The sequence below is a fragment of the Dermacentor variabilis genome, chromosome 6 (assembly GCF_050947875.1).
Source record: "Dermacentor variabilis isolate Ectoservices chromosome 6, ASM5094787v1, whole genome shotgun sequence".
Classification (NCBI taxonomy): domain Eukaryota; kingdom Metazoa; phylum Arthropoda; class Arachnida; order Ixodida; family Ixodidae; genus Dermacentor; species Dermacentor variabilis.
In genome coordinates, this window is record NC_134573.1 from 178,803,611 (window position 1) to 178,818,223 (window position 14,613).

A 14,613-nucleotide genomic window follows, 5' to 3' on the forward strand; every position below is an offset into this window, starting at 1 on the left:
GTGCGCCTACTGGCAAGTCAGCCTGAGACCCCAGGACTATGAGAAAACCGCATTCATCACCCACCACGGAACTTACATGTGGACCCGAATGCCATTCGGATTAAAGAATGCGCCGTCCACATTTCAGCGAGCCATGCAACTGGTATTCCAAGACCTTCAGCCTCGCCCGGATAAAAGCGGCATACGAGTATATCTCGATGACATCCTTATCTATGCAGAGTCATTCGCCACATTCGCAGACTTGATGGAAGAGGCCCTCCAGTTGCTGCATACCAGTGGACTTAAGGCCTCACTTGAGAAATGTTCCTTCGGTCTCGCTTGCATCAAATTTCTTGGGTTCATCATTTCAAGCGAAGGCCATCGCCCGGATCCAGAAAGAGCAGCTGCCATGTACCGTATCGCAACTCCCCGAAACCAAAAGGAAGTACTTTCCTGGATACAGACAGCCAGCTTTTACCGTCGATTCATCAAGGGCTTCGCTAAAGTGGTAGCCCCTCTTCAAGCCCTTGTCAAGTCGTCCACATTTCTGTGGTCCCCAGAATGCGAAAGTGCCTTCCAAGCTATTCGCTCAGCCCTTACAAAGCCACCGCTACTTGCTCATTTCAATCAATATGCAGCAACAACAGTAACCACTGATGCTTCTGGTGAAGCCATAGGAGCAGTGTTGTCACAATTTCAGGATGGCAAAGAACGTGTTATTGCCTATGCTAGCCGATCCCTGACGCTAGACGAACGCAAGCTTCACAGTAACGTGTGGGAAGGCATCGCAGTACATTGGGCAATAACAGTGAAATTTCGTCAGTATCTAATCGGAATCAAGTTTGTCCTAGTTACAGATAACTGGACTGTTGCTTGCTTGACGAAGTGTGTGAAACCATCTCGCAGATTTACTTCCATGCTCATGGACTTGGTTGAATTTGACTTCTCGGTCAGACATTTGCCTGGACGGCAGAATGTTGTAGCTGACCATTTGTCTAGACTTTCGTGTGCAGTCACACACTCCGCTCAAGCGCTGGTTACCGTTCAAGAAAAAGACCCCGAATGCAGTGCAATTCTTCAAAGCCTTGCTAATGGAGATGCCCCGGCCGAGTTCAACCTAATCGACAACGTGCTATACCATCGGACACCTTCAGGAACATATGCTGTTGTAGCGCCATCGTCATTGCGTCCCGCCATTCTCCAGGCACTACATGATGGTGCAGGTCACTTCGACGTCAAGCGGACTTTACACAAAGTGCAAGACCGCTACTGGTGGCCAGGTATGGAAAAGACAGTCAAGAGCTACGTGTCATCCTGCCAATGCTGCCAGCAGTATAACCGTCCAACCTCAAGAAGTGTTGGTTTTCTTGGCAAAATGCCAACTTCAGATGTTCCATTCTCGAGCATTGCTATCGACCACATAACTATGCCTCCCAGCAACTCATCACGGTACATACTGAACGTGATTGATTTTGCAACTCGCTTTATTGCTCCAGGAGCCGTTCCGTCAACCTCGGCACGCGAAGTTATTCAGACTTTGCATAAAGTATTTTATTGCTATGGTGCACCTGACCACTGTCTCTCAGACCATGGGTCGGCCTTTGAGTCGACAGAGTTCAAGCGGTTCATGCATTTACATAACGTTGAGCTGCACTATTCAACAGCCTACCGACCTGAAGGGAATGGCCTCGTTGAACGAAGCAATGGAACATTACTTACAGTATTACGGAAAATATGTGCTTTGGAACCTTTATCATGGCCTGCAAAGCTCCATGAAGCAGCCTTTGCGGTTAACACTTCGGTGAATTCGAGCACCAGCTTTTCGCCATTCCAGTTACTCTTCAGCTACGTGCCTAAGGTTCCTCTCCAGCAACAACGGTCGCTCCAACAAACCGGCCTTGTTGAGCGCGTCCTTGATGTAACAGCGCAACGTTCAGAGGCATCTGCCAATTCAGAAGCAGCTCAAGCCACCCGCAAACGCCACTATGATAGTACCCATCGCTCTCATAGCTTCACAGTAGGTGACCTAGTATGGATCAAACGTCAAGCGCCAGCGCCCCACGAGAAAATGGCACCGCGCTTTAGAGGGCTCTACCGCCTCACTGAGCAGTTGACTGCATCCACATTCAAGGCTTTGCGTGTGTCAGGAATGACAGCTCGCCTGCTTAACCAGCCAAGAACTGTGCATGTTTCGCAAATTAAGTTGTATGTGCCTCCGTCATCTCCTGTGGCACACCTTTCGTCCAGCCTTGAAGGGGAAACATCCGCCACTACAGTCCCTGATGATGAAACTGCCATCCACCAAACACAGCCTCAGCGCCAACAGCGTGTGCGCCACCTTCCCCGTCACTTGCGAGACTTCGTGCTTGAGTGACTATATGGACGCCAAGTTAGACCAAGGGACTTGGTCATCCGGACGGGGGTGGAATGTGAGTGACGTGATGGGGCTTGGCCAGTTGGTGTGGGCTGCTACAGATGGCGCAACGTGACCTGCGCAACAAGTAGCCGCACCGACATCGTCACCTACCTAGTCCTGCTTCCGTTTCCGGGAGCCTCGTTTGTTTTTGCTGTTTGCCCGCGATGGGCGTCAGTCAAGCCATTGCCGCTGGAGTGATCAGTCGGTGTGTTAAATGTAACCTTAACCCGCATTAAACTGTTACCCTACTATGCGAGTCTTCCTGCGTTCAGCCCAAGCCTCACAGTAGACACCTTGGAAGTGGAGCTGCATCAAGTTTCATATAAAGTCCAAGTGCAATTAGATCCTACCGCATCCCCACGCACTTAGTACTTTAGGTGCAAGTGAAAATGTGCGAGGGTAAGACAAGAAAGATGGTGGCTTCACAAGTGTCGCCTTCCCATGCAATCAAAGAGAAAGAGGGGGAGGGGAGCGAGCTTGTGGTAATGCAATGAAGGCGTGAACGTAGGGGCGGGGGGATGGAGGCGCTGGAGCACGCCTTGGCCGTGGCTGCGCATGGCTGTAAGCGCGGCTGAGCACATACGCAGCTATGCACCCTACTTTAGAGGTAATCTGTCGCATGTGTAAAGAGTGGGCGTGCCGAGACAGTGTAGCACCGTGTAAGCTGTCTTTCTGTGCATTATTATTGGAGGTTGCTTAGTGTCAAGTTTCGGTGACTCGTTGGAGCGAGAGGAAGATAAAGAATTCACTCCTCGCTGCTGGTGCTTTTCTTGATAGCATAGTCCCAGTGCAGGTGGCGCTATCAGCCGCAGGGACAGTGTGCACACGAAAGCGTGGCTGGCTTTACTTAGTTACGTCGTGACTTGGCAGTTGCGACGGAACTGTGAATGTTGTGTTAAATTATGTGCTTCTGTATACGCTCACATGCGTTTTTTTCGACGGTGATGCCCAAGCTTGCACACAAGGTTGGCATGGAACAAGCTGCGCCTGCGTGCTGCTGTGCGCGTGCGTGCTACTGCTGCGTCCTACCATGTGACAAGATGCAGTCTACAAGAGGAGCATTTCCGTCACCAGCTGATTCACTTGGCAGTAGCGACGGAACTGTAAATGTTGTATTAAGTTTTCTGCTTCTGTACAGGTCAATGTATATGCACATTGCATTTCTTACTAGCGAATTTTTCTGTCAAGTGTTCTGCCACTGCTGCCAAGTTGTCGGTTCTATTTCTGTTTTGCTGCATCTGTCTCTCATTTCCATACCTCGGTTAAAAAGTCAGTAACTGATTTGTTATGGCAGAAATCAAAGAGGAAGTAAAGACTGAATGCCTGAAACTTAACGAAGAAATACAGCAGGAACTTAAAACGTTTCGTGAGTCTGTACAAAGAGATTGCATAAATGAAATGCGAGAATTGAAAACCTAGAAAAGGAACATGACCAAAAGTATTGACTATACTCATGACACAATGGAGGACTTAAATAAAAAAACTGGATGAAGCTGTTGCAAAAAACGTCCAGCTCGAAACTGTAAAGGCTACTCTGCGCCAAGAAAACGCAACCCTAAAAAGCTCTTTGAATGATCTAGAGCATCGAATAACTAGCAGTGAGCAATAACCTAAGATTGTGAATTTGGAGCTACAGTGTATCATTAACAAAGAAAATGAATCTGTCGATGACCTGCTCTGCAAACTTGTTGCAGCCATTGGTGAGCCGATTGCTAAAGGTCAGGGGTGTAGCCACGGAGGGGGGGAGGGGGCTTATGGGGCTCCAGCTCCCCTCACCCCCCCAAAATTTTTTCGTGCTGTCATGCACCACCGACTAAAACAACCCCCGGCGCCGGAAGTCATTCTGGATTTTGTCTAGAATATCTTTTTCAGGCTTGAAAAGACATTTCAACGTGAACATTGTGAATTAGGGCTGGATTTTGCGGCAACGTCCATGGACCAGGAGTGACATAACGCAAGGAGTGTGGAGTTCTCACCCATGCTCTTAGGACAAAGGAACGACAACACAGTAGTGCAAACAATCACAAGGGCACTTACTCAGTGCCACCTTTTGCATGCCTGGCATGCCCAATGTCACATAAACCAAGACTGTATTGGCTCTCTCCTGCAGTTTGCGCAAAGAAGCCAATTGTGACAGAGAAATTCGATCCCGATCTGGCTCTGTCACGATTGAAAAGGCGCTACTTGGCACTCATATTAGATGTCCGCAGAGTTATGCTATTTTAGCTCTATCTTTTTTAGCTTTTATGGAGTAATTTTTCTTATCGAATTATTGCTAATGTCGGATTTTTTCGTCATCCGTTTCAATTCTTCATAATGAGGGTTTACTGCATCTCCCAACGTGATTACTGAAGAATATTGCCCCTGCTTTTGTCGCTGTTCCTTCTTTCTGTGTAGCACATAGGAATTGGTTCACTCAGTCATTGTGGTATCCTTCTTTCACGGATATTCTGGAATCTTGGGTGATGCTGGCCTTTGTGGCTCCATGTCATTTCTTCGCATCTTAGATGATCTTCAGCTTGTCCCCGAGTGGCAGTGCTGTTTGTTTCCACGACATTGTGAATTGCAGTTGCTGACACACCACTGAGGATGTACACGGACACGATTCAGTTCCTTGGCTCTCTGAGTGCTGTTCACTCTGATCACAACTGATGAAGAGAAAACATTGAGGACCTTCCTGATAGGAGCAAGTGCTGCTGAGAGAAAATGTCAAGAGTGCGAAATTGCAACAAAGACAGGTGGTGGTTGAGCAATGTGTATAGGAGCAAGGGATAGAAACAACGAGACAGAGCCACAAGGCTATATTGTAACAGGGCAGTGGACATGGAGGAAGGGAAATAGGAACAATACTAGAAGGGAGCATTCCGTAACAAATTTGAAGCCAAGTAAAGTGGCCCAATGCTTTAACATCATGTCATGGTATGATTTAGCATTTACCACCGCCATGCTACGGTGAGGAACCCCCATGCTCAGCACACGCTTGTCCGAAAAAAACACTAAGAGAAGGACGGCGACGTGCATCTGTTGTACTTGCGCATTACAACAAAGGCAAGGCTATAAATGTACACATTGCAATAAACACAGAAGTTGCATAAGCATGTAGAGAGGAAATGTGCAGAGAGTGGTTGGCGAATCTAGCAAAAATCCCAAACATCTGCATGTCAAATAAAACCTATCGGAAAGCAAGCACACTGGGCCTAGTCTGCAGAGCATGTTGCTGAGCAGAGGATCGCGTGTCGGGCAGACTTCATGAGAGAGAAAAGACGATGGTATAGTGTACTTTAGCAAAAGGGATGGCTTGACAGGTTTTGCTTGTTAAGGCTTGCTGCGTGACACTATTCTCCCTCCAAGATTATTCTTCTCTCTACAAGTAGTCGTCAAGCTTGGCATATGGTGGTCTCCTAGTCTTTTTTCTTTTTTTTCCTCCATGGCAGCCAAGAATGCTGCGCTGGTACTAGCTGGATCCAGTCAGATCTCTCCGCATGCAAAAGTGCGCTCTCCCCCTCCTAATGGAGGGTACAGCGCACGGTTCGTCGTTGGGTTCCTGGCTTCATGCTGGTGGTCATATGAGACGGGACATGCATAATCTTGGCTCATAAAAATGAGGTTTTCTAATGCATTGTCTCTATGGAGAGTTTGCTGGGACTGCGCTAATCTGTCGTAAAGCCCGGGATGTTGCATAATTGGGGGACACACTACTGGGGTTCTGCTCTACAACTTTGTCAAGTCTAATGTCATTCAGGATTTCATCAGAGCAAACTACACGCAAAATATGGAAGCAAATAGAGAAGTTTGACTTGCTGCAATATCTTGTGTACTGGTGTAGCAATTTCACGTGATGATATTCTCGCACAGCTGAAGTGGTCTCACAAACGCTAGAATTTTTGGTCACTTTGTTTTGGCGACTGTTAACTGCATATCATTCTTAGTTCAAGAGAGATGACTGTTGTTGCCTCCACTGTTTTAGGCAAGTGGTGCATCTCATTACAACAGCGTGCTGCAGCTCGTTAGTGTGAAAAATGCTGTACACATTCCTTTAGATATACTGTGTGACTGTTGAATCAAACATGCTGCACTTAACTTACAATTACTGCGAAATACAGCTGAATGTTTGGCACGTCCACGAAGTGGCTGAGTTCACAGGTGAAGTTAGTACATTGAATGCCATACTGAATCTTCCGCACTTATGTATATTTTACAGCTGGAACTATACATGTAGACAAATTGCTTGTATAGCGGCACGCAGCCGTAAGCCGGCATGTCGAGTTTCAGTGAAAGAACGCTGTAGAAACAGCATGAAACATACATGTATGCAGTGGGGCAGGTAACCTGCTACTGGAGCCTGCTTGTGTCTATTCCTCACAATGGCAGCTGAAAACTACCATCATCTGTCTACAGCATGGGGTTGTCAGCATTGTGCAAATTCCAAATAAAATGTTCTTGGCTGGGAAGGCTGGTTTTTATATGCAACGGGTGGTCATGTTTGGTTTATGCAGGTCACACTTTAGTGGTGCTCAACATGAGTCAGCAAAGCGACAGCAGTGACCTACTTGGTGGCTTCAAGCCTGTCGACATCAAGCTTCTGTTGTCCCCAGTTCGGGAGGCATTTGAGGAACTCTTTAATGCCACATTCTCACAGACTCAGAATGCGAAGTTCCTCAGCCACATCACTGTGAGTGGTGTCTCCTAGCCATTCTGTCTTTTTTCTAATTAGCTCATTCCTGTTGCAACCTTAAAGGGACACTAAAGCGAAACAATAAATCAGTTAAGACTACTTAAGCATTGTTTGAGAACCCTGCAGGCAGTCATTTTAAAAAAAAAATATTTGGTTATTAGATGTGAAAATGAAGGTCTTAGTATCAGTATTTGAATTTCGCGCCGAAACCCCAGCGCCGGCACGTCAGTGTGACGTCAGGGATTCCAAAGTATGTTTTCGCATTTGGACCGCGTTGGCTGAATAATGGCTCAATGTTTAATATTTGGTTCTTTTAGAACACAATGTAGTCAATCTGTACTGCTATATATAATTAGTAGGCCCTAGAAGATGCTATCAAAATCCAAGACGTCACAGCCCCCAGGTGCGGGAACTTAAGTAGGCGTCGCCACTCGCATTTTGTTCTTGCGCTTTTTCTGGCTTACCAAACGTCTTATCGTTGTAAGAGTGATGTTTTTGGTGTTGTATAACGGTAATTTACTGATGCAGAAGAGATCATTTTTCACTTTAGTGTCCCTTTAACTTTGTTGTTGTATGTTTAGTGTATGAAATTCAATACTACTTTCCTTGTGCATCTTGCAGCAACATTACAGTAGCATCTTCTTAATGTGAACTCTAGACCAGAAAATTACTTTAATAAAATGGAATTTAAACAAAGGAGAGCCCCTTTGAATCTAGCGCCCAATAAGTTGTGCGGGGCTGACATTGAAAAAGGTCATAGTCACTTAAGTATCCTTGAATGATTTGAAGGTGAAGGCATGAGGACTTGTCTAAGTTATCATCTTAAATTAAAACTCTACCTTAATCCACCTTGCTCTAAATTGTACCAATCTTAATTCACTTCAGCCCATATTGATCCAATTTTGGGAGTGGGTAAGATCTGACGCCGTGGCTGTTCATCGTGGCATTTCGCAGTGCGAGCCGCAGCAGATGCAGTGCCAGCAGCGTGACGTCACTTGGTCATGTTGGTTTTGGTACCATCGTATGGTAATGCCAGATGGCATATTTCTCGCTTCGTGGAGCAAATAAGGCTTTCGCCTTAGAAGTCTTATCTTTTCTCTGCTAGTGCATTACGGCATGGGCAGAAAGAAGCTTAGTTTCTATGTAAAGTCCAAGTGCGAGGGAAAACATAAGAGTGAACTAAGAAGGATAATGGCTTGATGTGCACCATCCTCCCACGTGGCCAATGTTGGAAGTCACTTAATCGAATGCTTGCTAGCCTAGAAAGAGGTGCTGGGGTAGGTGTGTGCACGGTTATGTGACAAAGTGTGCTCTGGGGCAGAGGGGAATATGCGCTGGTCACGCGCCATCTCTTGAATTTAATCCCTGCAGTGGGTGCAAAGTTTCGGCAAGCCGAGATGGCTGGTTGCTTCACATTCACCTAATATTGTATGTTGTGTAATCCCAAGTGTCAGACATGCATTGGAGAGAGAGGCAGGCTGAAGCGTTTGCTTTCCAAGGCCAGTGCTCCTCATCACGCTAGCATTGTGGCGAATATATGTTTCCCTATGTGCTCTTGACAGCGTGCTTGTTAATTTAATATGTAAGCGAATGTTTACTGCAATTTATACAGCCAATAAAACTATGAACCTAATTTCATGCAGTTATCCTACTGTTTTTCTAGCGCTATCAATGCTTCGTCTTTCAGGTGAAAGTGCACCTTTTTTTTTCTTCCTGCTCCTTTTAAAGGGAAGCTGAAACGGTTTTCAATTTCCACGAATTGCTGGGATTGGGAAGAACAGACCTAATAATTTACGGTTCCGAATTTTTTTTATTCGTTTTGTTAATATAAGGGGCGGAAATTGCTTTCTAAATCACCCCCGCGGACACGCCCCCATCGCTTCCCGGTGCGCCGGGTGAGGTGGTTGCCAGAGGAAAGAACCGGCGAGAGTGACGTCATTCGCGACGACCGAGCTGCCGGACCGGCGTGCCGGCATATACTGGCATGCCTCTTTCCGTCCTGCGCTTTACTGAAGGACGCTACGAGAGATCTGCTGCAGCCGCCGCTCACGTTTGTTTTCTTTTGCAATTTTCGTAAAATGTTCTTTCGTGAAGCTGCCCGTCGCGGCAGGTTCACGTGCATGCTTGCGCGAGCAAACGCCGCTGGCACGCTGCGAAGCATAGACGGAAACGCGCGCAGTAATAAATTTTAGTGACCAGACTTCGTGCGTAGCTTCTACAGCGTTGCACCTGAGGTATGAAATAGAGTATAGGCTTGCCTAGTGACATTCGACGTACGGTTGCAGTTATAGTGCTTACCATACGGCGGTGCTAAAACTGCCTAATATCTTTATGTCAACACTAGCATGGAGCACGCATACCGATTCTTGATCGAGCCACAATCGCAAAGTCGTCGAACCATAGTATGAATATTGCACATATAATACCTCTGGCCATCTCTGGATGTGTATGATAAGCAACTTCCGTAACTGTACCTCGCAGCACTGCATGTGTGCGGTTTGAAACGCGGCACTTATGTTCGCAATCGTGTATCAACACTCAAAAAACCACGGGACTTTAGACAAGCAGTGGCAAGGTGCTTGACAACGCGGAATTGCACCCGTGTTTACAATCTAATCAGAAGTTAGTGCTTTGGCATTCTTCCAGCAGCAAGTTCCCAGTGACACTTTAGCGCATTTTTTCTCTCGTCATTGGAACGTGCAGCTACATGAAAAAAAAAAAAAAAACATACGTACCAGCTAAGATTTCCAACGGCGCGAGAAGGTGCACAAATAGCTCTCGCTGTTGGCACACTCAACATCGTCGTTGCCGCCGTTACCGCCATTGCCGCCATCGTTTTCCGTATCGGCTGTCGGTTCGAACATGTACGGCGAAAATACAAGCTGTCCGAGACAGCGAGAACGTTCCATAATGCTTACAACTCAGCTATGAAGCCAGAACAGAACAGCGTGCTACGCTCTGAAACAGCGGCGTGTGGCGGCGCTGACCGGCGACTGCCGCGATTGACGTCACAGCGGCCCCGACCAATCACGGGCAACAGCGGCGTTCTCGCGATGCCCTGAGGCGCTGGTGCGCGTTTTCTTGAAAAAACAGCCGCTTGCATTTGTTTCCGCCCTTTTTGAACCAGATATTCGTGTTCAGGGGACTCAAAACTGTAGAATGCCGCAGAGAACTCATTTTTTTCTAAAAGTGTTTCAGCTTCCCTTTAAGCCGAATGGGAAAGAAGGGCACAATCTGCTTTGGTTGCTCCAGTTCGGTCTTAGCTCCCTGCGTGTCTTTCCTTGTCATATTTATGGCATGCGACATTATGATAGCTAGCAAAGCATCGAACCTTTGCCTTTGGCTTGGTTTTGTTCAAAATAACCATTGCACAGTTCTGGGAGTCTGAATTTATGGGAGTTTTTTTCCTATTCAGATACATATGACTTTGTTGGGACCCATGGAGCAATATAAGTTATCTGTCAATTCGAATTAAGAGATTTCAAATTATTGGGATTTCACTGCATTTATGATTCATTTATTTATTTGTGATTTACCCACAGCACCAAAAAGGCATTACAGTGGTAACAAGGGGGAGGGTTTCAATTTGTAAAGCAATAGTAATATCAGTAGAAATTCTTTCACAATACATAGAAACAAAGTTCAACAACATGAAATAAACATGGGCTGCACAAATAATAAGTAAAAGAATAATAATAATATTAGAAGACCTTTCATTGAAATACATATAAACAAAGTGCAAAAGTAGGAATCAATTAGCACGGGCTGCAAAAACAATACAAAAACAATTATAGACAGAACACTCACGACATCAGAAGGCAGCCTATTCCAATCATGAATAGCTTTTGGAAATAGGACATTTTCAGCAAATCTGACTTGCAGGCAGGTTCACGAACTTTTAGCGAGTGGTCAACATAATGTCACTGGTAATGGGGTTGCATTATATATCTCTCCCTTTGTATACCGACTGTGCCATGATAGATAGTGTGGAAAAGATTCAAACAGAATCTTTTTTGTTGACTCTGTAGGGTCTCCCACTTTAGTTCTTTCTTAACAATTGTCATACTGAAACTTGCACCTTATTTTCTTGAAACATACTGAGCAGCTAAGCTGAATTCTGTAGTCTCTCAAGCTTCTCTGTGTCACATGCTGTCGGAGGGTCCCATACCACACATTCTGTGTAGTTCACGTTTACAGCCCTCGGATCTTTCAAGCTATAGCAAGCATGAACCTTGATGAATACTCCTCAGCTTATTAAGCATCAGTATTGCAGTAACAATTACACTATATGCGCAAACCTGAGTGTCATGCAAAAGTTCTTGGAAAGGTCCACTCTGGATCAGTTTTCTCTTTGGTCAACTCTGGTAGACATGCTTTATTAAACTGAGCGCTAGTACCCCGCCACCTGTGTTATGTGTAAACACATTTCTGGATAATTTGTAGATTTATTCTATCGATTCATTTGAGCATACAATTTTTGAGCACTGTAATGTTATATTTTGGTGGGGACACAGATATTTATGCTTTATGTTGCTTCATTACAGACTTGTTTTGCTGGGCGTCGGTGGCGTGACTTGTTTGATCTGATGTCTCACACCCAAAAGTCTGCTGTGTCAAAGCTTTCAAGTAAGATAACCTCATTTCAATAGGAATTGGATTGAACTGCCTTTGCTAGCTTAAAGGGGCCCTGAACCACCCGTCGGGCTTGGTGAAAAGACAGTCCACGGATAGAACACACTGCTGTGAACATCTGAGCCAAATTTTGCAGTCGTGTGCAGCATGTGGGGCTTGCAAGTGGAGTGCGAAGTCACCTTTCTCTCAAACTTTTCTTTTCAACAGAAGCCTGCTTATCACTCTTCTCTAGCTGCTTTCTATCATAATAAAATGGATTTTCATACGCGGCTGCTATTGGCCAACAGCTGATGTCAATCAAGACGGGTGTTTGGATCAGTGCGCTTCTTCGTACTGTTACTGTTTATATTTATTGACGAAGTTTAATAAACAGGCTAAAGTAAGTAAAAATCTTCTTTCGAATTTCGATAATGATTAGATAGTACCGGAAGAAGCCAACTATCGTCTGCTCATCATTGCCGCGACCACGGGTGTAAGCCCTACTTGGAAAAAAGCAAAGTGCTGGCTAAACATAGTTCACAGCTGACACGTGAAAACATTGAGGCAGATTTCATTAGGAAGTTTGATAAATCATGCGTCAGTTCTCCTTCAATTGCACTTTGGTCTCAGGAAATGGCGTATCTTGACAGAGTTTGAATGGCAAGCATTCTGTGTGCTCTGTAGGTACATGGCAATCATTACCAGCATTGCGAATGATGTTCCAAGTTTTTTGCCAATCATTCACATATTGCGCACGGTGGCACCCTATATATTTATCCCTTCATGGCTTCATGACCAAACTGTTGTAAGTCAGCGCTGTGTGCGTGTCACTTTCGCATGTCCTTGTCTTTTTTGCTCTAGATCCTTTTTTTTCAATGAATCGCCAACAAGCCCAAGCTCCCACGCTAAATGGAGCTTATGAGCGCGAGAATGCACTCAAGCCCTGTCGTGCACAAAGTAAATGCGGTGCATACACACTACAATTGCATGTAGCTGTGGTCTGCTACGTAGCATTGATACCGTGGCCACCACGGGGTGCTACGCGAGTCTACTGGCTAAGCGCACTGCGGCTTACCGAGGACAACCATGTTTGGCTTACGTTTGGCGCGTCATAGGCGGCAAAATTGGAAGTAGTGGTGTCTGCGCTAACATCCAAAATTAAATGTTTGAACTGTGTGTCACGGGGACGTTCAGTATGCGGAGCATTGTGGACACACACCGTTTTGCCATATCTTTTGCAGTTCAAGGCATTGAAGAATGAGCTGAAGCATCGTGAAGTGTGTGTTTGATTGCCAATAACTCCGCTTATGCTGAATGCATTGAAGTACTTTTTGCGGCAAAGCATTTCTGAAATAGCCTATTTTACCTTCAAATGTATTTCTCCACTTCCATAAAAAGTGGTCCAGGGCCCCTTTAAGGCATTCTTGTAACTATAGTTTGTGGTGTTCTGCTATAGATTACATTTTTCTTTAGAGCTTCTGGAGCTATTAAAATGTTTATGAAGAACCCTAATTAAAAAGAATAAAAAAATTCTGGGGTTTTACATGCCGAAATCACAATATGATTATGAGGCACTTGGAGAGTGTTGGAGTAAGAAATTATCTTGAACAACCTGCTTTGGCTAATTGAAATGTTTGATTGCAGTGGAAGTTCTTTCATGGAACTAGTTTTAACTTGATAATGATTCTGCGAAATGCTGCACTAGCTGATTGCCATTCATTAGGACTACGAGCATACTTGTTTGTCTGCCAAGTGTAGTTTACTTGCTTCATTTCATGCACCACAGAGCCGGGCTGCAACAAGGGTCAGTTGGAACGCTGGCGTGCGCTTGGGGAGCAGTTGCAGAAAGCTGAGGCACAAGCACGCCAGGCTGAGAACAAGTTGACATTTGCTTTTGTTGAGGTGAGGTGCATTCTGAAGCTTGAGTGTGTAAGCAGTAAACAAGGGCAGATGGGACAGATGCAGTTCTTTGTGCACCTTCTTCATGCATTAACTCTTTGTTGGGATGCATGGACTGACTCGATTGCAAGCAACACAGTGGAAATACATTATCAGTCTCTGGTCAGTGTGGATGACTGAACAGAATGATCACCAAGAAGCATTTTGTTCCCACATGCTCTCCTGTTATGGCACTTTGTTGAGTTGATTATAAGAGCTCTCAATGCTAGAAACATTTTGGAAATCAACAGTTCACCTTTCCCAGAGGTACCACCCATTAGTTTATTGACACATGATGAGTGCATCCTGAAGGTGTTTGACTTACACAGTTCATTGCCTGAAAGACCTTCTATAGAGAATTTGAGGTTGCCAATGAATCTGACCACTTCAGCTTGAGTTGTCATGCAGGTCATTGGTTTCTTATGTGCAGGGAGCCCTTGTAAGAGCTCTGAAGGAGGGTTCCTGGGTTCTCTTGGACGAAATCAACTTGGCCGAAGGAGAAGCTCTGGAGAGCTTGGCTCCTGTACTGGATGGTAGCTCACTGGTGCTATTCGAGCGAGGGTACAGTGCAATTATGTTTTAGTTAACCCTTTGAAAGTTTTTGCCGTACATGTACGGCAGCGGTTTTCTGTCCCACAAGGTCTTTGCCGTACGGGTACGGTTCCGACCCTCCGTTTCAAATTTCGCGCCATAATGACGATGCGTGCTCACCGGGAGGTGCTGCCACCTCTTAGCACTTACAAGATGCGTTTGAAATTGGTGCTACCGTCTTGGCGAGATAAACAGAGCTGATTGCTAGCTTCAGCGCATCGCTCAGACTGCGGCAACGCCCCTTTGGCGGTTTCGGTGTCGCCCCGTTATCACAACGGAGGCGTGCGAAACGTTATTTTTTTTGTTGGCACTCTCTTGCAGGGTGGTGGAAGTTGATTTCTATCTTGATTGGCACTGCTCTTAGCTTGTTTATCACCGCCGCTCATGAGGTATTCTCGCTCTC

The 14,613-nt window shown here is 45.6% G+C and overlaps 1 protein-coding gene across 1 annotated transcript in view; it reads left to right on the forward strand.

Moving 5' to 3' along the window:
- Positions 1 to 14,613, forward strand: part of LOC142585886 (midasin) — a 344,435-nt gene that overhangs the window by 51,276 nt on the left and 278,546 nt on the right. The window contains exons 10-13 of the mRNA XM_075696967.1: positions 6,892 to 7,067; positions 11,615 to 11,696; positions 13,468 to 13,583; positions 14,050 to 14,180. Coding sequence (XP_075553082.1) covers positions 6,892 to 7,067; positions 11,615 to 11,696; positions 13,468 to 13,583; positions 14,050 to 14,180 — 505 coding nt within the window. The remainder of the gene's footprint in view (positions 1 to 6,891; positions 7,068 to 11,614; positions 11,697 to 13,467; positions 13,584 to 14,049; positions 14,181 to 14,613) is intronic.